This window comes from Chanodichthys erythropterus, chromosome 8 (genome assembly GCF_024489055.1).
Source record: "Chanodichthys erythropterus isolate Z2021 chromosome 8, ASM2448905v1, whole genome shotgun sequence".
NCBI classification, from domain to species: domain Eukaryota; kingdom Metazoa; phylum Chordata; class Actinopteri; order Cypriniformes; family Xenocyprididae; genus Chanodichthys; species Chanodichthys erythropterus.
Genome location: NC_090228.1, coordinates 30,454,481 through 30,481,665, shown reverse-complemented (window position 1 = coordinate 30,481,665; position 27,185 = coordinate 30,454,481). Strand labels below are relative to the sequence as shown.

At 40.1% G+C, this 27,185-nt stretch overlaps 2 protein-coding genes across 2 annotated transcripts; one reads left to right on the top strand and one right to left on the bottom strand.

The window, feature by feature from the left end:
• Positions 1-9,116: 9,116 nt before the first annotated feature.
• LOC137024773 (epidermal differentiation-specific protein-like) lies at positions 9,117-10,107 on the top strand. Its single transcript, XM_067392655.1, has one exon. It carries the CDS (start codon positions 9,192-9,194, stop codon positions 9,708-9,710), a length of 519 nt encoding a protein of 172 aa, XP_067248756.1. The 5' UTR covers positions 9,117-9,191; the 3' UTR covers positions 9,711-10,107.
• Positions 10,108-15,763: 5,656 nt separating this feature from the next.
• On the bottom strand, positions 15,764-17,209 carry LOC137025132 (gastrula zinc finger protein XlCGF8.2DB-like). The gene is made up of 2 exons (XM_067393164.1): positions 16,939-17,209; positions 15,764-15,966 (listed from the first exon to the last, which is right to left on the bottom strand). The coding sequence occupies exons 1-2, from the start codon at positions 17,207-17,209 to the stop codon at positions 15,764-15,766; spliced, it is 474 nt and encodes a 157-aa protein (XP_067249265.1).
• Between the last annotated feature and the right edge of the window lie 9,976 nt (positions 17,210-27,185).

The following is a 27,185-nucleotide window of genomic DNA, read 5'->3' as shown; positions in this document are numbered from 1 at the left end:
ATTTTTCTTTCCATTTTTTCTTAATTTACTGTTCTTGAAGGGTCAAATCATTCAAAATTTGATACTGCAATTGGAACAGGACTGTTCTGTTTGTGGAGATGAAAATATGTTTCAGAAACTAAGCTCATTGCGGCTTGAATATGATATGCTATCCACTAAAGAAGCAGAGTGTGTCCTCCTTAGATCTAAACAACGATATTATGAGCATGGGGATAAAATTGGCAAATTGTTAGCCTGGCAAATACGAAAAGAAGATGCAGTGAGGTCTATTAATGCAATACGTCGAGTTGACAATACTGTTATCAGAGATCCCACTCTTATTAATCAGGAATTTATGCGATTCTATAAATTGTTATATACCTCCCAAGGTACTGATATGGTGAAAACACATACTTTCCTGGATAATTTGGACATACCATCTCTTACTAAAGTTTCCAGGGACTGTTTGGAGGGGGATATCACTGAGGTTGAAATACAAGAGGCCATATCATGCCTAGCTGCTGGCAAGTCATCTGGCTTGGATGGTTTTTCTATAGATTTTTTTAAAGCATTTATACCTAAATTAATTAAGCCATTGAAGGATATGTATATGCAGGCTATAGAGTCTCAGCATCTACCAGACTCTCTCGAACAGGCTATGATAACTCTTCTGCTTAAGCCTGGTAAAGACCCTTGTCTGTGTGGCTCATATAGGCCAATTTCATTACTCAACTCAGATTATAAGGTGTTTGCTAAAATTATTGCCTTAAGATTGGAAAAAGTAATTTCACAGTTAGTACATATGGATCAGACAGGATTTATTCAAAACCGATGCCTTTTTGACAACGTTCGCAGGCTTCTAAATGTAATTTTTTCCGCCTCTCAGGTAGACTATCCTGTTATTGCCGTTTCTTTAGACGCCGAAAAGGCCTTTGACCGAGTTGAGTGGCTATTTCTGTTCTCGGTCCTCCAAAAGATGAATTTTGGCCCTAAATTTATTAATATGGTTAAGATGCTTTACAACCACCCAACAGCAGTCATTCAGACCAATAGTGAAATCTCGACTTTATTTCCCTTGGAGCGGGGCACGAGACAGGGTTGCCCACTATCTCCCTTTTTATTCGCTCTAGCAATAGAGCCTCTAGCTATTGCAATTCGCTCGCATGACGTCATTAGTGGTTTTATAACCCTTCAATCTCGGCATGTAATCTCACTATACGCAGACGATATCATGTTGTATTTGATTAATGTAAGCTCCACTATACCAGCATTGACGACTTTACTACAAGATTATGGAATCATATCTGGTTATAAAATTAATGTAAACAAGAGTGTTTCTATGCCTCTTAATATAGCTGCTACTCGGTTACATCTTAGAAATTTTCCCTTCACCTGGAATATGGATAAAATTACATATCTAGGACTACAAATATCCAGAGATCTGTCTCAGTTATATAACTTAAACTATGCTCCCTTGCTTAAAAGTGTAGAAGTGGATTTAGATAGGTGGAAATCTCTCCCTATTTCATTAATTGGCCGGGTAAATTCTATCAAAATGACTATACTACCAAAGTTTTTATATTTGTTTCAGGCACTCCCTCCTGTTTTGCCAAAGTCTTTTTTTAAAGAACTTAATAGAATTATTTCGAGGTTCTTATGGAAAGGAAAAGTGCCACGGGTCAAGCTAAGTTCACTATTTTTGACATTCCGGAACGGTGGACTAAAGTTGCCCAATTTTTATTTGTATTACTGTGCAGCTCAGCTGCGCTCAATTTGGATTTGGCGATCAAACTGCACCTCTCCTCCAGCTTGGCGACAATTAGAGGAAGTACACGTAAAGAGCATAACTCTTGCTGCAACACCTTTTGTTCCTCTGAATTGCTTAAAGAAATTGACTTCCAACCCTCTGATCGTTGGTACTTGTAAAATCTGTACAGACCTCAGGAAAAAGATGAAATGCAAACAAACTTTGTTCAGATCCACTGCATTTTATTATAATCTTTTCCTACCCCCAGCTCTTAAAGATGGCATAACCAAACAATGGTATGACTGTGGTATTCAAACTTTCGAAGAACTTTACGAGGGAGATACACTCATGTCTTTCGAGCAGTTACAACAGAAATTTTATCTCCCCTCTAAATTCTTCTTCAAATATCTACAAGTTAGACACTACATTCAGACTCAGCAAGGTGGTCGCTTATCCAACCTCTCCCTCTCCCCCCTGGAGGACATCTTATCTGATAAAAAAGACCCTAAGGGTCTTATATCGTTTATCTATGGCAAGCTGTCCCATTTGATGGCTGGTAATCTCTGCAATGTTAAATCTAAATGGGAAAAAGATCTGGAGTGCTCAATCAGTGACAATGAATGGGAAATCATATGTGAGAAAGCTCAGACTTTGTCTGTCAATAGCCGTCATAAACTTATTCAGTTTAATGTGATACACAGAGTCTATTATACTCCAGTAAGACTACACAACTTTAAAAGTACCTATTCAGAGCTATGTCCCAGATGTAAAGTGCAGAGAGGGACACTTTTACACATGTTGTGGTCTTGCCCTGAGCTAGAGGTATACTGGGAAGGGGTCTTAGAGATCATTGGCACAGTTGTTGGTACTAATATGCCCAGGGAGCCCAGACTTATCCTGTTGGGAGACACCTCATTACTGGATGAACGAAAGGGGATTAATCTGAGGTTTGTCAGACTAGCTCTTTTAGCAGCAATAAAATGTATAACATTGAGGTGGAAGGACCCTAAACCACCTACTACTTTTATGTGGACTACAGAAGTATCATCTTATGTACCTCTTGAAAAAATAGCATTTTGTTTGAAGAAACGTCAAGATCTGTTTGTAAAACACTGGGGCAGTTTCCTTTCATATATGGGTATAACAACAACAGGACAAAATACCTAAATCTCATATGACTTTAAACGCCTTTTTCTTGTTTAATCTGTTTATGGTTTATTAGTGGCACCATGGGTGGGAGGTTTGGGGTGTGATATAGGGTTGTGATATGGTAATAATTATTCAATTTGTATTTTGTATTATTTTATTTGTTAAAGGAAAAACCCAATAAATATAATGTTCAAAAAAAAAAAAATTTGATACTGCTATTAATTTTTGTTCAGTTTTGTGTTTCATTATATAGCATTTCTATTTTTTCCCTCTATGTACATATTCATATATAAATTCACTCAAGTCAAGTCATCTTCATTTATAAAACGCTAATTAATGGACAGAGATTGGCTTTACAGCAGCTATGGAAAAGTGATTATCGAGCTAAAGTAAGTTTCATTAATCATTAAATCATTAATTATTAACTTGGGGGTTGGGTCGCTTAAATGACACCTTTTAACTGAAAACAGAAGACCCCTAATGCATTCTTGCCGTTCATTTACGTGTTTAGTCTATAGGTTTGCGTGTTTGAATGTGTATGTGTGCAGATGCTTAGTCCTTCTTTAAAAAGGGACTTTTCCAAATGACTTGTCTGGCCTGCATAATACAGAATTATTAGTCGTTTCCGCAGATCCATTCGAACTGGAATCCTTTTCATAACGTTTTATCTATACATAGGGAAAGGAAAGGGAAGGAGGCCTTCACAGGGGATAGTTTAGTTGACACTTCACAGTTGCAGGGATGCAAACAGATAAGGAGTAAAAAAGGTGAGTACATTGCGCGGGGCGGGGGCATGCTGCACACATGATTTTTTTTTAAAGTTATTTGCTTTACATGCTCATTTGTAGTTACACAGGGTAATAAAAAATAAATGTAAAAATCCTTTAAACGTTCAAAACAAAAATTAACATATTGTTGCAACATTTGACCAAAAATCAACATTTGGTTAAAATCTCATGTTATAAATAATGAAATGCTATGCAGGATACCCTTGTAAGACCCCCCCTACCCCCAATAAAACACTTTCTCATTGGATCTATGCAAATCTCATAGGAGACCTATTTTGATCTCAAAAAGGTGAGTTCTCACCTAAAGGTGAGGAGTTTGCATCTATGCAGTTGTCGTCATGTCTAGGCAGAGGTCCTTCATCTCATCTGGATACGGCCTGGATCTGGCAGACAACAGTAAACCTCGGAATAAACAAAGAGAGACTAATAGTAGCATAGACGGCGCCATTTTTCTTATAATGTAGCAAGTACATCAGGTGTTATGGGAAGTGTTCCTGTTTCCAGCTGACCTAATTTATGCAGCCTAACAATGTACATGATTTGAATTATAGAAGTAGATAATGTGTTATGTGTATGCCAGGTTAAAGAGATATTGCTAGTCATCCAATTTTTTATAACAGCTATGCATTTTTTAATTTTGTGAATTGGTAAGTTTTGTCAGGGTGCGAAGAAATGTAGACGCCATGCTTCCTAATGATATCTCCCAAGAGTAGCATGTACAATTTGCAAACAGCAATGGTCCTAGTACTGAGCCTTGTGGTACTCCATACTGAACTTGTGATCGATATGACATCTTTTCGTTTACTGATGCAAACTGATAAGTATGATTTAAACCATGCCAATACAATTTCACTAATGCCAACATAATTTTCGAGTCTATTTAAAAGAATGTTGTGGTCGATAGTGTCAAATGCAGCACTAAGATCGAGTAACACTAATAGAGAGATACAACCACGATCGGATGATAAGAGCAAATCATTTGTGACTCTAATGAGAGCTGTCTCAGTACTATGGTACGGTCTAAATCCTGACTGGAAATCCTCACAGATACTATTTCTTTCTAAAAAGGAACATATACTACTTTTTCTAATATCTTTGACAGAAAAGTGAGATTCGAGATTGGCCTGTAATTGACTAATTCTCTAGGATCAAGTTGTGTTTTTTTAAATAAGAGGTTTAATAATAGCCAACTTAAGAGTTTTCAGTATGTATCCTAGTGACAAAGATGAATTAATGATATTAAGAAAGAGGATCTATGACTTCTGGAAGCATCTCTTTCAATAGCTTAGTTCAGGGATTCCCAAAGTGTGGTGCGCGCACCCCCAGGGGTACGCGGGCTGCCACCAGGGGGTGCGCGAGAGGAAAAATGTAATGGCGGTTTAAGTTGGATTTTTCCATACAATAAAAAAACATGAACAGTAAACAATTCCTTTGTAATCGCTTTTATTTTAAATAAAAACTATAATTTATTAGTTTTTGATAGAAACGTAGAAGAAGACAGCTGCTGTCTTCTACGCACTGCTCTTCTTTTATGCACTGCAGGCTAGGCTATATGCGTGCCAACTCGTTTCATTCATAGCCTATTGCTGCAATGTTTCTTTTACGCGGCTGAAAATAACCGTGCTTTCTGTTACTGACTACGTTTACATGGACAGCAGTAATCTAATTACAGACCTTATTCTGAATAAGACAATATTATGATTAAGGTGTTTACATGAGTTGCTTTTAGAATATTCCATTCATGTTCCCATTTTACATGTTATAGAACATAGATCGATCAATGGCAAACGTCATTACATCCCCACGGCACGCTGTCCGACGTTCTCTACAGAATTTCATGTATCATCACCACACAGTTCGTGCCATATACAGTTTTGGGTGTTTTCATTTTTAATCTTACAAAAGCTTCAAGTGCAGTTAATTATTTGACATGCAATACGTGCAAATATATATACGGAGCCCACGCATGACATGCAAGAATAAATAAATAAATTGTGTGCATGATTTACTAATTCGTTCCCTCGATTTATACATGGAGGGAACAGATTAGTAAATCGTTCGCACGATTTAGCCTAGGCTACTATTTATTTTCCCTCTCATGTGTGGGGCTCTGTAAATAGACAACGGTGGATATAAATTCTCCAGCAACAGGCCTACTGTACTTTAATTCGGCAACTTTTATTCATGCCACCGCAACAAACTCAGAGGTACTAGGTGAGAGATGAGGTGAGAGGAATTTGATTTGTGGCTTCTTGCTTGACGCTTGCTCTCTTGTTTGCCATCAAAAGGTTGAGCACTGCCGTGTGTGTATTATGTGTCCTGTGGCAAAATGTGGCGAAAACTCCCACATGACGTTAATAGTGTGATTAAGGTGTGTACATTTCTATAATTCACTCCAATAATGCGACTAAAATAGGAATACTCCACCTGTCATCGCTGTTTACATGGTCCTTTCTTAATCAGAGTATTGTCTTAATCGTATTAATATCGGATTACTGCTGTCCATGTAAACGTAGTCACTGAGCCTGTCTGTCACTCGTCTTCTTAAAAGTGGAAGCTTATGCGTAGCTTTGTTTATATTGAAACTTTGTTGATGTTGTTATTGTCATGCGTGTTCTGGTTATTTGCGCATGATTAAACATGTCTTTATATGGTGATAAAACAAAGCTTTGTTGCGTTTTTTTTTTTTTTTTTTTTTTTTAAGTGGGGATTGGGGGTGCGCAGGAAAAAAAGTTTGGGAACCGCTGGCTTAGTTGATATAGGGTCTAACATACATGTTGTTGATTTTGATGATTTAACAAGTTTAGACAATTCTTCCTCTCCTAAAGCAGTAAATTAATTGAATTTTTCCTTAGGGACACTACAGTGTGCTGTCTGATATGATATTGTAGTAGACGGTTGCACATTTATAATTTTCTCTATAAAGGCAGGAACACACCAAGCTGCGTTTTTGTTCGTCGACCAACTAAGTTTTCTCAGTGTTCCACACCGTCGGCTGAAGTTGGTCCTCATCTGCTTTTTTCCGGCCGATTTTACATGTTGAATCGCTGTCGGAGCTCGTCGGGCCATCTAATCATTCTGATGGTACAGAAAGGCATTTCATCTTATGCAGGCGCAGAACGGACGTGCTACTTGGCCATTGGCTGTCGAGCTCCGGGTTGGTGTGTCAGGGAAACTTTGGACCCAGACGCTGCCGACGTATGCTTTCGTTGCCACTAGTTTGTCAGCCTTGGCTTGGTGTGTTCCTGCCATAATATTATCAATCTTGTAAGTAAAGAAGTTCATAAACTCATTACTGCTCTGTCTGGGGTTAAAGCTGTATTTGTCGTTAATTTAGCCCCTGTAGCAAATAAATACCTAGGGTTGTGTTTGTTTTCTTCAAAGAGTTTTTAAGGCCTTTCTGTACATAATCATGCTTTCTCTCCACAAAATGTGAAAAATCTCTAGAACTATGCTGAGGAGATGAAACTGGTAAGGAAGATTGTTTATAAAGCAATCTTTAGTGGTAGAAGTGATAGTTCTACCATATTTGTGGCAGGGAGTCAGCTTTGCAGCCTTGGCTAAATGAAGTATACATGAGACTAGATAATGATATGAGATGTCATTGCTCAGCTGCAGAATTTTAACAACATCAATAACGATTCCTTGTGACAATATTAGATCTAAAGTACGACAATGAGTGGGTCCTGACACATGTTGCTTAACTCCAGAGTTTAGAATATCTTTAAATGCCCTCCCCAGTCCTTTTTCATGATCTACATGGATATTAAAATGGATATTATTATATTTTACTTTCTTTGTTAAAAAAAGGATGTTTGTTTGTGAAAAAGGATGTGATTTGTTCTTGACATTAAATGTTCTTGAGCAATAACTGCTGATTTACTGGAAAAAGGATGTGAGACAACAGACCTAATTTTGAAATAGTGATTGCTGACCAGCAAAACATGTTTATGGACTGGTCTTTTAGCAGCGGCCTCAGAGTTCGTCCACACTGAAACGTGTGTAAATGTATACGTAAAAAAATTTATATCATATAGGCATTTTGTCCAGACGGATCTGACCTTTTGGGAGCCTGAAACTGCTATTTTTTGACACCCGGGTCCCAGAGTGGATAAATCTGAAAACTTGCGTTTTTGTGTGTACAGCCAATCCATATATTTTGTGAAATAATGTCATCACCCCACATCTCAACCCTAGTCAGACACCGCTATGTCACATAACAGCAACAACAATAGTGGACTACATGCTTGTATTTGTGCCGCAGAAGCTACTGCTGCCCCCAACCTCTGGAATTCATTACCATTGTCTGTGAGGATGGCCCGAACTCTTGTCTGCTTTTAAAACTAGTCTAAAACATATTTTTATTCTTTGGCATATTTGTAATGTACAACTCTTTGTACAGTACCCTTTTATTGTTGTTTGTTTTATGACACTTTATGTACAGCACTTTGGTCAACTACTGTTGTTTCTGAATGTGCTCTAGAAATAAATCTTAAGAAGTTTCAAGTTTAATTTAACAGTAAGGAGGAAGAAGAGGAGGAGGATGACAAGCAAGAGAAACAAAAAAGGACAAAGCGTGCTACTTTCTGTCAGGACTTTTGTATTTAAAATTAAAAAGTTCATTTAAAAAATAATAAATGAATAAGAAGTATTGTAAATCTGTTTTGAATTAAGTTGCTTTCCAAATAAAGGTTTCAGAGTCAGTGATATCAGATTGTTTTTTTTTTTATTGTACTTACCCTGTAACATCATGAAAAAAATGGGTAACAAGCATTTTAATTTACAGCCTGCAATATCATACTTACACTCAGTACATTTACATGGACAATAATATTCCGATATCAACACGATTAAGACAATACTCTGATTAAGAAACTACCATGTAAACACCTATTTTTGATTATCTTATTCTGGCTAAAGTCATACTCAAAGTAAACACAAGTTTTCGTCGCATTTTGAGACAGGACACAAAATACACACACCGCAGTGGTCAACAGTTTGACAGCAAACATGAGAGCAAACTTCAAGCAAGAAGACACAAATCAAATTCCTCTCATCTCATATCCAGTACCTTCGAGTTTGTCGTGGTGGCATGAATGAAATGTTGTCGAATGAAAGTGCAGAGGAGGACTGTCGCTAGAGAATTGTATCCGCCATCGTCTATTTGTAGACAAATGATATTGCACATATAGCATGTATATATGGTACCATAACGAGTAATTTTTAAAAAAGCCAAAGAGATGAGGATAAGACTGCTCAACATATCACTTTACAGACAACTTGTGCTCAAAGTAGAGAAGAAAACATGTACTACAGTAACATTAGAAGTATTATGCAGGAAGTATGTTGCTGTGGGTGAGAAGTGATACCGAGAGGACTAGAGGAACTTGCCAAATATGGAGGTGTATTTGTGCTTTAAAAGGCAGCTCTGCACACCAAGCAAGTCACTGATTCCAGCAGAGCCACAGGAAGCTGCTTCAGAAACACTTGCTTTCTCCAGCCTCTCTCTCCTCAAATCTTCAATCAAAATGAGCAAGATCATTGTTTTTAGCAAAGAGGCCTTCGAGGGCAGAACAGCTGAATTCAAGAACGATGTCCGCAACTTAGAAGAAAAGGGCTTCAACGACGTCATCTGCTCCATAAAAGTCATTGGCGCACCATGGGTGGCGTATTATGACAAGAATTTTGCTGGAAACCAGCGGGTGTTTGAGGAAGGAGAGTACTCTACCCTTGATGACAAAGGCCAGTTTTCTTCCCTCAAGATGGTCACAGATGACCTGGACAACCCTGAAATCCAGCTGTTCCAGCACCCAAACTATCAAGGAAGAAGCGTGACCCTACGCAAAGAAACCAATCTTCACGACATTGCTTTCAGTGATTTAGTTTCTTCCCACAAAGTGAAAGGTGGTGTCTGGGTGCTATACGAGCACAAGAGTCGTCAGGGTTCCCAGCTTATTACTTTCCCTGGCGATCAAGTTCCCAGCTATTTGCCGCTCTCCTTCAACAATGTGGCCAGCCATGTGCGCCCCTTGCTGCCGAAGCCATAGACAGCATCATTCAACGTATGCTTTCTGCAGCTGAATATGAACTGGAATCCTTTTGGAAAGAACGAGGCAGGTGGTGGGGAATGACTGATCTTGACCAGAAACTTGATTTGACTCTTGATGTGACAGCAAATAGTCTGAAGAAACTTCATGCAATCAGACTCAACCTTATCATTTGAGTATATCTGTGTAAAGACATACTGTACATGTTAACTTGGCAAATGTTATATAACAAGGATGAATTTTATTAGAAAGAGTTTTTAGTTTGTCATCTGTAGCGATCAGTATCAGTAAACATATGCAATAAAATAGAATTTTTGAAATGTTACAGATCTACTACATATCCAATTGTATTTGAATGTATTTCCCCTGTTTGATGAGAGTAAAATATTGAAAAGGATTTTGGATTTATATTATGCTGAGAAAGAGAAAATGAATGCTGTTTTATTCTGTCAAATATTGAAATGCTCCTTGTTTCTTTAATTTTCTTTTTTTTTTTACATCTACAATTTTCATTGATCAGATGCTTTTATCCAAAGTAACTTACATTTGAGGAATACATGTGTTTCATCTTAAGAGGCAGATCACAACAATTTTCCTTTACAACTTTCTGAAAAGAGTCAGAACATTCCCAAATAATAGAACAAAGTGCACAAAACTCTTTGTGTAAGTACTTTTACCCCAAATAAACAATGGTAGTGGCTTTTGATGCTTTCTGGATGAATAACAAAACACAATAACATTATTAAAGATACATTCTCATAAGTCTCTCACACTTGTAAGATCAGAAATATTTGCAGTCCCTAGAGAAAAATAAATATGCTAAAATGTATTTGAAATACATTTATTTTTATCTAAGTAGACTACAGATACATTTACTAAATTGGTACACTTAAAGTTTGTTAAATTGGAAGTAATTTTTTACTTGATGTACTTTAGTTATCCGGAAATAATGCTGAGGTCCAACTAAAGATATACTTAATGATATTTGATTGTGCTAGAGTGAAACTATTGCAAGTATACTTTAGGTACACATTAAATATCTTGCATTTAAACACTGATTGTCAGGGTCCTTGTCTGTCGTCTCTGTTCAATGTTTCTTTGTTTGTCTTGTGCCTGAGCACATGGCTTAGTCTTTGTTTGTGTTAGCCATGTGCTCCCCTTGTCTCACCTCCTTGTTTCCCTTTACCACATCCCATTGTTAAGTCCTTGGCTGCCTCCGAAAACCCAGGCAGCTGACTTGTTGCCTCGCTGCCCTATCAGGGAATAGCTTTGCAGGCAGCATTTGTGCATGATGGTACCTCACGAAAGTGATTTTGGACAGACTGAGGCAGCATAATGGTTTAATAATCTACACCAAAATAGCACAAAGCTTTGATGATAACTAAGCAAATATTTAATTACTACAATAGTGATTTCTCACTAGAAATGACATCAAAAGTGGAAAACAATGGTCAAAGTAGTACATTTACACATAAACTGACCACTAACTGCAACTTTCATAAGTCCTTGGACCTTGGAATGTGTCCTCTGAAGGCAGCATTTTTAAGTTTTCGGATGCAGCCTGCCACAGACACGTCAGGCTCCACCATGCACCAATCCCAACGTTCCCAATCACCGGAATACTAATCACCGTCACCTGCTCATCATTATCACCCTCATCACCACTAGTATGAAGAGCACTCACACCCTGCACTCACTGTCCGGTCTCGTTGAGCGATACGTGTATGCTTACCTCAAGGACTCCCCGCTCTCTACTTACCTGTCTCCTGTGCATCCCGATCTCCCAGTGTGTTCCTCGTCTTCGTGTGAGTGCTCCCACGTCTCCTACGTTCTCCAGCTCCAGCAAGTTCAAAGACTCTTCCATCTGCAATCACAAAAGGACCGTAACTATCACCAGTCATCTCGGCTATTCACCTGTTCACTCCTGCTTTGCCATATCTGCTCACTGGTTCTTAATAAAGACTGCTTACCTGTTTACATCTGTGTCCGACCCCTCTGTATCATAACAGAAGACTGGACCATAACAGCTGAACCAGTATGAGCCAACAGGACCCCTTCCAAGCACTCGTGGATGCGCTACGCCGCACTCTCACCATCAATCCACCAACGCCATCCACAAACACCTCTCCTTCTCCGGCACCTGCAGTCACCACCGTCAAGACAGTCCCATCTCCTTCTCCACCTGTTTACGCCAGTCCCATGGCCAAACCAGCGCCCTACTCCGGATCGGCGGAGGATTGCAGCGGTTTCCTGCTGCAGTGTGAACTGGTCCTGGAGATGCAGCCGCACCTGTACCCGAACGTCACAGCCAAAATAGCGTTCCTCATTTCTCAACTCAGTGGCAAAGCATTAAAATGGGCTGATTCCATCTGGTCACAACATGGCGCTATAACTCAGTCATATCCAGCCTTTATTTCCCACTTCCGGGAGGTTTTCGGGAAACCCATCACTGACTCGTCTGCTGGTGAGAAACTTTATAATTTAAAACAAGGTTCAATGTCTATTTATGATTATGCTTTGCAATTCAGAATGCTGGCTGCCGTAAGTGGATGGAATGAACAAGCTTTGATTACCACCTACCGCCAAGGATTGGAGCCTCGGGTGCGGCTGCATCTCGCTGCATACGAGGATTCCAGCGGCCTAGAGAAATTCATCCACCTATCCATCCGCTGCGCCACTCGTATGCAAGCGTGTCTACAAGAACACCAGGGTCAGTCATTTACCACCTCACTCCTCTGCCGGTCCGAACCCGTCAGCTCCCCAGAACCAGCCCACGAACCCATGGATATTGAAAATTCTCATCTCACCCCTACTGAGCGACAACGTCGGCTGACCCTGAACCTCTGCCTGTACTGTGGTACGCCGGGGCATGTCATCTCCGCATGCCTCACACGACCACCTCGTCCCATGGTGAGTGCCATTCTTCCTTCAACTCAGAAAATGAAACCACTCACCACTGTTGTCAATCTTACTGCTGCTGATACTTCACTTACAGTGATGGCGCTCCTCGACTCAGGGTCAGCCGGCAACTTCATCTCCGGTGCCCTCTTAACACCGGCCATGGGACTGTGCCATCGATCTGCTTCCGGGTGAACCAGTGCCTAAGGGTAAGATCTACCCTCTGTCCATCCCAGAGGAGAAGGCCATGGAGGAGTGTATCAAGGAGGCCCTCGATCAAGGTTATATTCGTCCATCAACGTCCCCTGCTGCATCAAGCTTTTTCTTTGTGGCGAAGAAGGACGGAGGCTTGAGGCCCTGTATTGATTACCACTCTCTCAACAAGATCACTGTTAAGTTCCGTTATCCCCTTCCTCTTGTCCTGGCAGCCCTGGAACATCTCCCTGGTGCCACTGTGTTCACGAAACTGGACCTCCGCAGCGCGTATAACCTCATCTGGATACGCGAGGGGGACGAGTGGAAGACCGCCTTCATCATGCCCACCGGCCATTACGAGTACCTCGTCATGCCGTATGGTCTGGTCAACGCCCCCTCCGTATTCCAGGATTTCATCCATGAGGTGCTCCGGGAGTTCCTCAACCGGTTAGTATTGGTGTACATCGATGACATCCTCATATACTCCCGGAGCCTGGCCGAACATCGCCAACACGTTGCGGAGGTCCTCACCCGTCTTTGACAGTTCCATCTCTTCCTGAAAGCCGAGAAATGCTCCTTCCATCAACCATCTGTACATTTCCTTGGATATGTCATCGACCACAGTGGCATCCGGATGGACGAGAGGAAGGTGGAGTCTATCACCAACTGGCCAGAACCCACCTCCATCAAAGAACTCCAAAGATTTCTGGGATTTGCTAATTTTTACCGACGTTTCATCAAGAATTACAGCTCCATTACTCATCCTCTCACAAGCCTCCTACGCCATCAGCCCAAGTCTCTGTCCTGGACTCCAGCTGCCACCAATGCTTTCAACCTCCTAAAGGAAGCCTTCACCAGCCTTCACTTTAAGTGATCATAAGAACCTAGAATATCTCCATGCTGCTAAGAGACTAAACCCAAGACAAGCCCGCTGGGCCATGATCTTCTCCCGCTTTCACTTTACCATTTCCTATCGCCCAGGGTCAAAGAATGTGAAATCCAACACTCTCTCCTGTCTCCATGCTCCTGAAGAAAGATCTGAAGAACCTGAACCGATCATTCCAAGTTCCCTCATTGTAAGTCCCATCACGTGGTCGGAAGAGACCATTCCCTCCTCCAATGCCTCCACGAACCCTCCGCCGGGTTGCCCGCCAGGCTTGCTATTCATCACCCGGTCACGACGCACTCCAACCATTCACTCAGCCCACACGTCACTTGGCACTAGTCACCCGGGGGTCAATGGAACCCTCTCGTTGCTAAAAGAACGCTTCTGGTGGCCAAACATGGCGGCAGACGTCAGAAGGTACGTGCAGGGCTGCAGGGAGTGCGCCATCTCCAAAAGCTCACGTCATCTACCATCCGGCAAGCTCCTTCCTCTGCCCGTTCCAAATCGACCCTGGTCACACCTAGGAGTGGATTTCATCACCGACCTCCCAGCATCTGATGGGCACACTTGCATCCTGGTTATCATCGATCGTTTCTCAAGTCATGTTGTCTAATCCCTCTGAAAGGACTAACCACTGCCATGGAAACGGCTGAACTGTTATTCAACCATGTGTTCCGGTACTTCGGGATTCCTGAGGATATTGTGTCCGATAGAGGACCACAGTTCATTTCTCGTGTCTGGAAGGCCTTCCACTCGCTCCTAGGTGTGGCCGTCAGTTTAACATCTGGATACCACCCACAGTCGAACAGGCAGACGGAAAGTACCTTCTGTCATGACCACCAGAACTCTTGGAACCAGTACTTGGGTTGGGCCAAGTATGCACAGAACTCCCTACGACAGCCGACTACAGGACTCACTCCGTTCCAGTGCATACTCGGATACCAACCCCCACTGTTCCCCTGGAATGGGGAACCCTCCAACGTACCAGCTGTGGATTACTGGTTCCGAGAGAGCGAGAGGGTCTGGGACTCAGCACACTACTAGCTGCAACGAGCCCTGCGCAGACGCAGACTGACAGCCGACCTTCGCCGTTCCAATACTCCAGTTTACCAGCCCGGACAGAAGGTTTGGCTGTCAACGAAGGACATCAGACTGCGTCTGCCCTGCAGGAAGCTGAGTCCCAGGTTCATTGGCCCATTGATCCATCATCAAGCAGATCAACCCGGTCACCTACCAGCTCCAACTCCCACCAGGTTACCGCATTCACCCCACATTCCATGTTTCATTGCTTAAGCCTCACCACCCTTCTGTCTCCACCTCCACAGGGCCTGATGTGGCAGCCGCCGAACCCCCCCTTCCACTCATCCTGGAGGACGGCGCAACATACGAGGTACACGAGATCTTGGACTCCCGACGCCGTGGTGGTCAACTGGAGTACCTCGTGGACTGGGAAGGCTATGGCCCTGAAGAACACTCCTGGGTCCCGAGAAACAACATCCTGGACCCCAACATACTTCAAGACTTCCACAGTAACCACCCTGACAGGCCTGCCCCGCGTGGAAGAGGACAACCACCACGACGCCGGGGTCCTCGGCGCTCAGGAGCGGGCCGTGGAGGGGGGGGGGGGGGGTACTGTCACAGACACGTCAGGCTCCACCATGCACCAATCCCAACGCTCCCAATCACCGGAATACTAATCACCGTCACCTGCACATCATTATCACAAAAGGACCGTAACTATCACCAGTCATCTCGGCTATTCACTCCTGCTTTGCCATATCTGCTCACTGGTTCTTAATAAAGACTGCTTACCTGTTTACATCTGTGTCCGACCCCTCTGTATCATAACACAGCCCTTGTCTAGTTCTCTTTCACTAATTGTGCTCACCTGATCCTCATGTACTCTGGTCCCTTTATATTGTACTATTTTCCCCTCATGTCTGTGCTGGACTATCATTTGTGTGAGCATTCTTGTCTACAGGTCTAATTAGACAGTTCTTATTTAGATTTACCTGTTAGTTCTAGCTTTGTACTTTGTTCAGATATCCTTTTAGGTGTCAGTTTAGACAGGAAACTATTCCACACTTCTTGAGTGATTTCTCAAGTGGCCATTAAGGGTTACTTTATGTTTGAAACTCTTTCCACACTGATCACATGTGAATGGCTTCTCTCGAGTGTGAATGTTCATGTGATACCCAAGGTTTATTTCTGTTGTGAAGCTCTTCCCACACAGTTTGCAGGTGAAAGGCTTCTCTCCAGTGCGAATTCTCATGTGGACTTTAAAGGTGCCCTAGAACTTTTTTAAAAAAGATGTAATATAAGTCTAAGGTGTCCCCTGAATGTGTCTGTGAAGTTTCAGCTCAAAATACCCCATAGATTTGTTTTAATTCATTTTTTTAAATGCCTATTTTGGGGCATCATTATAAATGAGCCGATTCAGGGCTACTGGCCCTTTAATTCTCGTGCTTCATGCCCATGGAGCTCGCGCTTGCCTTGAACAGTGCATAAACAAAGTTTACACAGCTAATATAACCCTCAAAATGGATCTTTACAAAGTGTTCGTCATGCATGCGGCATGCATGCGTCGGATTATGTGAGTATTGTATACTGTTATATTGTTTACATTGATTCTGAATGAATTTGAAGCTGTGCTCCATGGCTAATGGCTAATACTACACTGTAGGAGAGATTTATAAAGAATGAAGTTGTGTTTATGCATTATACAGAGTGCAAGTGTTTAATAATGAAAATAGCGACGGCTCTTGTCTCCGTGAATACAGTAAGAAACGATGGTAACGTTAACCACATTTAACAGTACATTAGCAACATGCTAATGAAACATTTAGAAAGACAATTTACAAATATCACTAAAAATATCATGATATCATGGATCATGTCAGTTATTATTGCTCCATCTACCATTTTTCGCTATTGTTCTTGCTTGCTTACCTAGTCTGTTGATTCACCTGTGCAGATCCAGATGTTACTGGCTGCCCTTGTCTAATGCCTTTCATAATGTTGGGAACATGGGCTGGTATATGCAATTATTGGGGCGTACACCCCGACTGTTACGTAACAGTCGGTGTTATGTTGAGATTTGCCTGTTCTTCGAAGGTCTTTTAAACAAATGAGATTTATATAAGAAGGAGGAAACAATGGAGTTTGAGACTTACTGTGTGTCATTTCCATGTACTGAACTCTTGTTATTTGACTATGCCAAGATAAATTCAATTTTTCATTGGAGGGCACCTTTAAGGTTTCCTTTTTGGCTGAAACTCTTTCCACACTGTTGGCAGCTGAAAGGCTTCTCTCCAGTGTCAATTTTCATGCGGCCTTTAAGATGTCCTTTTTGAGCGAAACTCTTTCCACACTGTTGGCAGGTGAATGCCTTCTCTCCAGTGTGAATTCTCGTGGGATCTAAGGTGTCCTTTTTCAGCAAAGCTCTTTCCACACTGTTGGCAGGTATAAGGCTTCTCTCCAGTATGAATTCGCATGTGGCCTTTAAGGTGACATTTATCATAGAAGTTCTTTCCACACTTCTAGCAGGTGAAAGGCTTCTCTCCAGTGTGAATTTTTATATGCTTGTTAAGGCCGTTATTTTTAGTGAAACTCTTTCCACACTGATTACATCTGAATGACTTTACTCCAGTGTGAGTTTTCATGTGGACTTTAATGTGTCGTTTTTCAGTTGAACTCTTTCCAGTCTTTTGAGTGATGTTTTGTGAGGAAATATTTTCAGTCTGTGAGCAACTAAAAGATTGTTCTCCAGCTGTGTAATCATGATGTTTCCCATACTGATCTTTCTCTACCATTTCATTTAGTTCTTGACTCTCCACTTTCAGTGCCATCAGATCTAAAAGAGACAAATACAAGTTAACCCCAGTTTACTAGCACCAAACAACAGTGTAATGACTGAGGCAAATCAGACACAATTATTGGTTAGTTAACCAATAGTTTTAAGCTCACTCTGGGGTCTGTCCCCATCCCCCGGGAAGCTCTCAGTTACAAGTTTATTGCGCCGAGGAATGTGGCTGCTGCATGGAGAGCAGAGAAGAGACACAGAAAATCTGCATCTTCCTGCATTTTCCACACAGAACACAAACTCTGTGGCATTAATGTATAGACAGACTGTGCTATAAATGAATCCTTCCCAGGAAATGTTATCCATTATTACCATTGCTGTATTACAATCATTGTATTCACGTATGTATGTGTATGTTTTATGATGCATTTAAGGTAACTTCAATCATGCCATGTTTAGTGTCTATGCGTTCGTATCGGGATGATTTAAATGCTTGTGTATGCGGTATGTCCATACCTGTGCAACACAGGAGTATTACAAGACTCTTTAATAGTTCTTATTCAAAGACTCAGCTTGTTAATCTACTTGGTCATAAAAGCCCTGTCAAGGGGGGTGTGTTGTCACCCGGAAATACAACATCTTCATTGGCCCCCATCATTCCTAAGAGGTTGGACTTTGACCAGAGGTTAAAAGCCAGCGAACCATGCCACTCTCTCTCTTCTTCCTTGCTTCTGGACTACCGAACGGGTCTCCTTGCGGCCGGCCTCTCTAGGCCCGGCCTGCAAGGCCTGTAGGCCTTGGCCTACAAACTAGCCATGTGCTCATCATCCAACATGAAAAGACTGGCAACAACTTCGGACTGAATCCTCAAGATCTCTCCTCAGATGGCAGAGCCGATGCTCCTCAGCCTAAGGGCATCTTGCAAGTATCGTACATTTTAACACTAAACAGCTATTTAGTATTAATTTGTAAGACTTACCTTTGCTATTGCTGAAGAAACTGATGATTCCTTTCCAGATTGTCTTTGACATTTCCTATAGCTCTAATAACAGTACCTCTTCCAGTTCAACCCTATCATTACTCATTCTTGCCTACAGTTCGTATGTGTGTGTGACCTTTGTTGTATGTTATGTGTTTGTTAGTTTAGTTATGTGTTTGTGAGTTAGTTAATAAAGATTGTGCACAATACACCTATTAAATGATTTAGAGTTATTTTTCCATAACCTGGAAATAAACATTTCTTAGAATTATTAAACAATCAACACTAAATGTTCCCTGGACAACAGGTTAATTGATTGTAATATTAAGATTAATGTAGCTATATCCAGTAAATCTGATTAACAGATTTACATATTCATAATTAATCATAATTAATAAATCGTATTAAGTTATGAATAATTATTAATATTTCCCCTTTGAGTTAATTCGCTACAACAGACATCAAGAATTTAACCAAAAACATGTATGCTAGATCATATACCCACTAAGCTACTGCAGGAGGTGTTGGCTGTAATCTCAGAAAATGGAAAATGTTCTCAATATTCATAACTTTTTGCTTTCTTTAGGACACATTCCAAAATCTTCTTTCATCATGTTTGGATTCTATGTGTTCAGAATACTGCCAAAGGTATTATGGAAGTGTTTTTAATGCAAGTAATGCACTGGTAAATTGTTCAAATCACTGTTACAAGCATGTATTTTAGACTATAAAAGTGAGTTCCACAAGGAGAAAGAAGAGTCAGCCACACAGCACTAAAGTGAAAATCACCAAATTGCAATCATTCTCATCGGAAAGGGATAAATGTACCCTTTTAAGAGACACTTTCCGTTCTGAGTTTCCTGCAAATCCAGTTAGATAATAACATATACAAATTTCTGTGCTTCTATTATGACAGAGAATAAGACGTTAACAAATAGTCAAGTTAAGTCAAGTCACGTTGATTTACATAGTGATTTATACAATGCATTTTGCTTCAAATGAAGCTTGACAGTGATGAACAAGAAAATGATTCAATGATGCAAACAATTCAATTCTTCTGTAAAGCAGCTCTAAAAAGAAAATAGTGTCATTGTTTAGCTGAAGTTGTTTCAGTTTTTGAGAGCTGGGTGTATTGTACAATGTATTTGCACCTCAGAATGCTTTTATGATGCAAGATTAATGTAAACAGCCCACCTACTGACGATCAGGCTCTCAGTCTCCTTCAAAGAACACAAGCATTTTTAGCTGAATCCAACCTTCGTTTGCATAAGATTGCTTCAAATAGCCTAGCTGTTATGCAAGCCTTTCCTCAAGAGGAACACGCTAAGACTATAAAGGACTTAGACCTCAGTGGTGAAGTTCCTTCAATACAGCAGATGCTTGGATTGTGTTGGGAGATAGAAGGTGACACCTTCACCTATGATGTGTCATCCGTCAGCAAACCATTAATAGTCTCTCAGGTCGCCTCACAAGGCAGGGCTCTACAACGGGAACTCTCCAACTTCACCTCTGAATGGGAAGTTTTACTTCCTAAAGAGAGTAGAATGGGGAACATGGCAAGACTCCCTCCAGGACCTGAAGCAACTGCATATTCCTCGAACCTATACCTCAATTTCCCGCTCTGAGGCCAAACTTGTATAACTGCGTTTTTCTGAAGCCTCCACTAAAGCAATTGGCACAGTGGCTTACCTCAAGGTCATTGACTGTGATAGAAACAGTAATGTCAGATTTGTCTTAGGTAAAGCCAAACTAGTACCACAACGCAAACCTACTATTCCAGGTCTCGAACTCTGTGCCACAGTATTGGCAGTTGAAATTGCCGACCTGATTCGCCATGAGATGGATCTTAGATTGCATGCTGTAAGATTCAAATGCGACAGCAAAGTAGACGTAGGGTCATACACAATGAGACAAAGCATTATTATGTGTATGTGTAAGTTCAACGAATTCGCCAATCTTCAAGGCCAGAGCAATGGTTTTATGTCCCGACTGAGCCCAACCCAGCTGACCATGCTTCTAGAGGAGTTGCCATATCCCAACTCAATGATTTTGCATGGCTCAGGGGACCACCATTCCTTTCCAAACCATACACATGCTTGCAGGAAGAGCCTGAATCCTACGAACTTGTCTGTCCAGAACATGATGTCGAGATAAGGCATGATGTCCTCCGCAATTGCATACAAATTAAACTTGATGGCTTAGGGACAAAAAGATTCAAGAGGTTCTCTACATGGAAAACTCATGTAAGAGCTATTGCCCTTTTGATCCACATTGTTCGCACAATCAAATCCAAGAATGGTTGTGAGGAACATGGAGGGTGGCATTGGTGTGATAAACATCGAACCTCACAAGAGCATTCACTAGAGAGCAACTCAACATGAGAGTTTTCCTATGGAATATGCAGCACTCTCTGAAAAGAAAGCCCTACCAAAGAGCAGCTCTCTCTTAAAACTTGATCCTGTTCTCAACAAAGGTTTGATCAGAATTGGAGGAAGTTTGAAGAATTCTCTAAGAAAAAGTTTCAGCCATCATCAACGCCAGACCTTTCATTCCTGTATCAAGTGACCCACAGTCTCCATTTTGACTCCAGCAATGCTGCTTACTTGGAAGGGAGCAGTCCCACCACAGGGATCTTCTTCTCAATCAGTGAAGACAAGTTCAGGCCCTTGCCAATGAGTTCTGGCTCTGATGAAAAACGGAGTACCTACCAACCCTACAGAGTCGTAGAAAGTGGAATGAGACACGCCACAACATGCAAGAAGTTAACATTGTCTTATTTAAGGATAACCAAGCTGCTCGCAATACTTGGCCTATGGCAGTGTTCACTTCTGCTATTCATAGCCAAGATGGAAAAGTACAGAAAATAAGTTTAAGGACCACTGCTCAAAGTACTCCAAAGACCTTTACAGGGCCTGTTACAGAGGTCGACCTACTTTAACCTTCAATGAATTTAAGGTTTATGTTAAATTGAACCAAAATGGACAGTGGTGTCAAACACGAAGTGGGGAGTGTTCTGCCCTATAGGTATGGTCTTTGTTAGAGTAGTCATGTATGGTATTGCAGTCTGAACCAGGAAGTTAGTTTAAAGGCCTTTGCACACTGAGTCCGTAATTCGCATGCGAAACTTTCGCACGTTAAAAAATAAATTCGACCTCACGTTATGTCAATCATGTTTGCACACTGCCTTTCGTCCGTCAAGAAAAATATTCGGATCAGGATTCGATCTGTGATTTTCGCATCCGTAGCACACATTTTGAGAGACGTTTTGACAATTCAGAGCCACCGTACGCGAACGCAAAAATCCAGAATGCCATCTGACAAGTTGATCCACGTCTTCTACAGCACAAAACAGCAGCACTTAATGACAAACAACGTGAGGAATACAAAGAGACTGAATATAAAGACAGATTGTGCCAGTAGTAAAGCATTAAACTGAGGCACTGACATCCTGAAGTAAACTTTGAAACGCTCAGGATAATCTCGCAGCTCCTTGATGAGGTGAACTCTCCTTTCTCTCTATGCAATCTCGGAATTGAATGGACCCAATATTTCCTCTTTCTTTTTCTCTTTTTAAGAAGAGAGGAGACAACTAAATCGTGCTCACTGATTTTTTCGCAACGCATTAATTTTTACGCATCGGACTCAGTGTGCAAGGTCTCTGTGCGTGACGATTTTTTAGGATTACGAATACGAAAAAACGCATGCGAAAATTTCAGACTCAGTGTGCAAAGGCCTTAAGAGTCAAAGCACATGGTGAAGATCGTTCCAGCTGCAATAATCCTGTTATGTTTCAATTTCCCCCTAACAAGAACTGCCTGTAAGTGGTTTATATTTACTGTGTATTACTGTATTTCTAACATTGATACCAATCTTTCATTTGAAAGTCATGTTTCTAGTATCTGTAAAACCGCCTTCTTCCATCTAAAAAATATATCTAAATTACGACATATACTCTCAATGACAAATGCGGAACAGTTGGTTCATGCATTCATGACCTCAAGACTAGATTATTGTAACGCTCTACTGGGTGGTTGTTCTGCTCGGCTTTTAAACAAACTACAGTTGGTACAAAATGCGGCAGCTAGAGTTCTTACTAGAACCAGAAAGTATGACCATATTAGCCCAGTTCTGTCAACATTACATTGGCTCCCTATTAAACATCGTATAGATTTTAAAATCTTGCTACTTACTTATAAAGCTCTAAATGGTTTAGCTCCCCAGTACCTAAGTGAGCTCTTAATACATTATAGTCCTTCACGTTTATTGCGATCTCAGAATTCAGGCCAGTTGATAATACCCAGAATATCAAAATCAACTGAAGGCGGCAGATCCTTTTCCTATTTAGCACCTAAACTCTGGAACAATCTTCCTAGCATTGTTCGGGAAGCAGACACACTCTGTCAGTTTAAATCTAGACTAAAAACACATCTCTTTGCTCTTGCATACACATAACACATTATCAATACATTAACATTTTTCAAATACGTTAAAGGATTGTTACGCTGCAATAATTAGGTCGGCTGGAACCGAGAACATTTCCTATAACACTAGATATACCTGTACATCAGAATAAGAATGGCATCTACGCTAATATCTGTCTCTCTGCTTATCCTGAGGTTTGCCGGGTGGTGGATCCAGGCCGTATCCAGATCAGATGGAGAACCTGTGTCTGGACCTGACTACAACGTAGCCCAGGAGACAATGGGCCTAAAGATCCAATTCTGGCTGCATCTATAATTCAGATTTTTAATCCCCGTATCCGCTTACATATATTTATATATAATCTATTTTTAATCTCTATAATAAAAATGTATAATTCAGATTTTGATCTCCATATCCATTTACATATATTATATATATCTTCCAAGGGGTTTTTTCCCTCCTAGGACTTTTTTCCCAGTGTTAACACGCTGGGTTTTTCTCCTAGGGGTTTTTTCCACCCCTGGGAGTCAGCCGACATTGGCTTAATGTAGCACCATCTTGTATATGTTACATATTACCACGCTTGTTTGTACAGCTTATTTTTAACCACTTCCCTTTTTTCTGTGCTTCTAATATGTAAAGCTGCTTTGAAACAATTACCAATTGTAAAAGCACTATATAAATAAATTTGACTTGACTTGACAATAGAGCTGTGCCGAATTCATGTTGATTTAAAACCATATGAATATAAATCTTTGATTTCAATTCATAAATTGGTTGTTTACCCAGACGTTATATTTCATTGTAATTAAAGGGGTCATATAATGGCACTCTTACAAGATGTAAAATAGTCTTTGATGTCCCCAAACTGTGTATGTGAAGTTTTAGCTCAAAATACCCTACAGATTTTTTTATAGCATGTTAAATTGGTCACTTTTTGAGGGTACTCAAAAATGCTTTGTTTTTGTGTGTTCCTTTAAATGCAAATGAGCTGCTGTTCTCAAGAAGAGGGCGGGGTTTCAAGAGCTCCTGTTAGCAGTGTCAATTACCTCAGACTTACTGAAAATGTCAGAAACTGTTCAGCCTTTTATGTTCAAACCGGAGTTGGACACTGATGGAGCAACTCAAGAAGAAGTGACAACATGTAGAATGCAACGGGACATGATGAACTTGATGAATTTTTGTGGCTGATGTGGAGTTAACTATCTTAAAGTCATTGTTGAAAGATGCTTACAGAGCTAGAGGATAATATTCTAATATATATGCTGCATGAAGACAGAACAGGTATAGTTTAGTTGAATTACAGTTATAACTCAAACAGCAAGATTACACACTAACTAAAGTTAAAAAAGTGAAATCATTATCAACCACCCCTTTAAAGGAACACTCCACTTTTTTTGAAAATAGGCTCATTTTCCAACTCCCCTAGAGTTAAACAGTTGAGTTTTACCGTTTTTGAATCCATTCAGCCGATCTCCGGTTCTGGCGGTACCACTTTTAGCATAGCTTAGCATAGTTCATTGAATCTGATTAGACCGTTAGCATCGCGCTTAAAAATGACCTAAGAGTTTAGATATTTTTCCTATTTAAAACTTGACTCTTCTGTAGTTAAATCGTGTACTAAGACCGACGGAAAATGAAAAGTTGCGATTTTCTAGGCTGATATGGCTAGGAACTGTACTCTCATTCTGGCGTAATAATCAAGGAACTTTGCTGCCGTATCATGGCTGCAGCAGTGCAATGATATTACGCAGCGTCTCTCACAAACGTCTCCATGGTTGCAAGGCACGTTCCCTGTGCAAGCAGGGGCTCACAGGCGCTGCGTAATATCATTGCACTGCTGCAGCCATGGAACGGCAGCAAAGTTCCTTGATTATTACGCCAGAATGAGAGTATAGTTCCTAGCCATATCAGCCTAGAAAATCACAACTTTTTATTTTCCGTCGGTCTTAGTACACGATTTAACTACAGAAGAGTCAAGTTTTAAATAGGAAAAATATCTAATCTCTTTGGTCATTTTTAAGCGTGATGCTAACGGTCTAATCAGATTCAATGAACTATGCTAAGCTATGCTAAAAGTGGTACCGCCAGAACCGGAGATTGGCTGAATGGATTCGAAAACGGTAAAACTCAACTGTTTAACTCTAGGGGAGTTGGAAAATGAGCCTATTTTCAAAAAAAGTGGAGTGTTCCTTTAAGTTTGTTAGTGTTTGTAAAAGAGACAATTTCATCTTAGTTTATATTTTGTGCTTAGTTTCACTCTTTTGTTCATGTCTACATGCTAAACAATAGTCTCTATTAAACGGAGCTAAGAAGCTATATCCTGACTCTCATCTTTATGAAGGGAGTTTTACTGGCTGTCTAATTTTGCTTAAGAACACCAACTGGGGGGACAGTACACTGTTGAATAATTAAATGATAGAAATTAATGTTTTTCAAATCAGAAGCAGATACTGAAAAAAAAAAATATATATATATATATATATAAATAAATCACATTGATTCTCATCCTAAAGTTACTAGGTGATGAAAAACTGAAGATCCAGAATGAAAGCACTGGATTAATGAATTTATATGCTATAGTATTGTATTCTGTTATGCAAAACCCCACAAATTAAATTGATTTTCTTCCCCTTGATGTGTTTTCTAAAGTGTCTTATGCTCTGTTTTCACTGGAGGAAAACAATAGTGTTTATTTATTTTTCCCTTATTTTTCTCTTTCTTGTTCTTAATTGTTATGATGAAAAATGGAATGTGCTGATACTTTTAGTGCGTTTCCAAATTTCACACTTGTATGTATGTTCCCAGTAAACATATCTTTACGTAAAGAGAAGTACTTATTGGGTTTAATGTTATTCAAAATAATTGATCTTTTAGGCCACTTCTGTATAATTTTTCCTAATTTAATGCCTGGCATGTCGTAATACCGAATACCCAACATGGAAGTCGGATCTTCTCAAGTTGAAGCAGCATTAGTATTTGTATAGTATTAGTATAGTATTTTTACTTGCACAAAATAATATACATTAATGTTAACTAACGCATTATAATGTTACATTCAATATTAGACTTAGACTTTATTTTATCCCCAAAGGGAAATTTAACCGTTACAGCAGCATGAACACCACAATACAAATAGTAACACTACTACAAACAAAATAACAATACAAGTATAATAATAATCAACACATATCATTAAATGTAAAAAATACAATAAAAAAATAAATAATAAATATATCCCACTATAAATAAATATAAATATTTGGGCAAATGTAGTATAATTTAATCAAATTTAATTTAATGCACAATTATCCAAGCCCCAACCTCAATATTATAATAAGCTAGCATGAAAAAGTCTAACCGCTGTTGGAACAAAGGATCTCCGAAAGCGCTCCTTCTTACACTGAGGGTGCAAAAGTCTCTGACTAAAAGAGCTAACCAAGGTCCCAAAAGTCTCATACAGAGGGTGGGAGGTGTTGATCCAGATGTTTGTTAACTTAGTTAACATCCTCCTCTCACCAATCCAATTTATTATTTATGTGAACACCCAAATACTTGTACACATTCACCCTCTCAATGACCTGCCCCTGGATTTTACATAACTTGTAAAAATGATTTAAATTAATTTAACAGTTTCCATTGATTTAAATACTTTAAAAGCTTAAAACAACCCTTTCTTCAGCCGAATCACAACAGATGCAGAAGCGCGGTACAGCCTTATGATGTCACATCTCTGCTCCAAAATAAAAGTCCTGTCCGCGCGCCAAAATCAGAAATATGCATAGAAATTCACATACAAATAATAAAACATGTTTCTCAGTTTTTCGGTATGTTTGGACAAAAAATTAACAGAAAGAAAAATAAATGCAATCTAAATCTCTGAGTGTGTCTCAATCAGATCTAGTTCAGTAGTGCACTGGTGAGAGAGTCAGAGTGAGAGTTAATGGACTTAAATTAGACAAAATACACAAACAAAAAAACAGATTATACAGTAGGTTCATATTTATACATTTATGCTTAACATTTATTGATATGTAGATTATATTTAATAGATTACACTTTCATCAAAATATTAGAAGCAGGTTATTAGTAAAAGTTGTCAGTACACTTATTTGTGTTTGTTGTTCTCGTTGCATTTAGTGTTTGACAAGCAGGTGATTCGAGCTCTTTGAATCACTGAATCATGTTGTGTAGCGATTGAGAAATGTTACAATTTTATCCACTAAATGAGCTCATTTAAAATTTGATGCCTGCTACAGGTCTCAAAAAAGTTGGCACGGGGGCAACAAATGG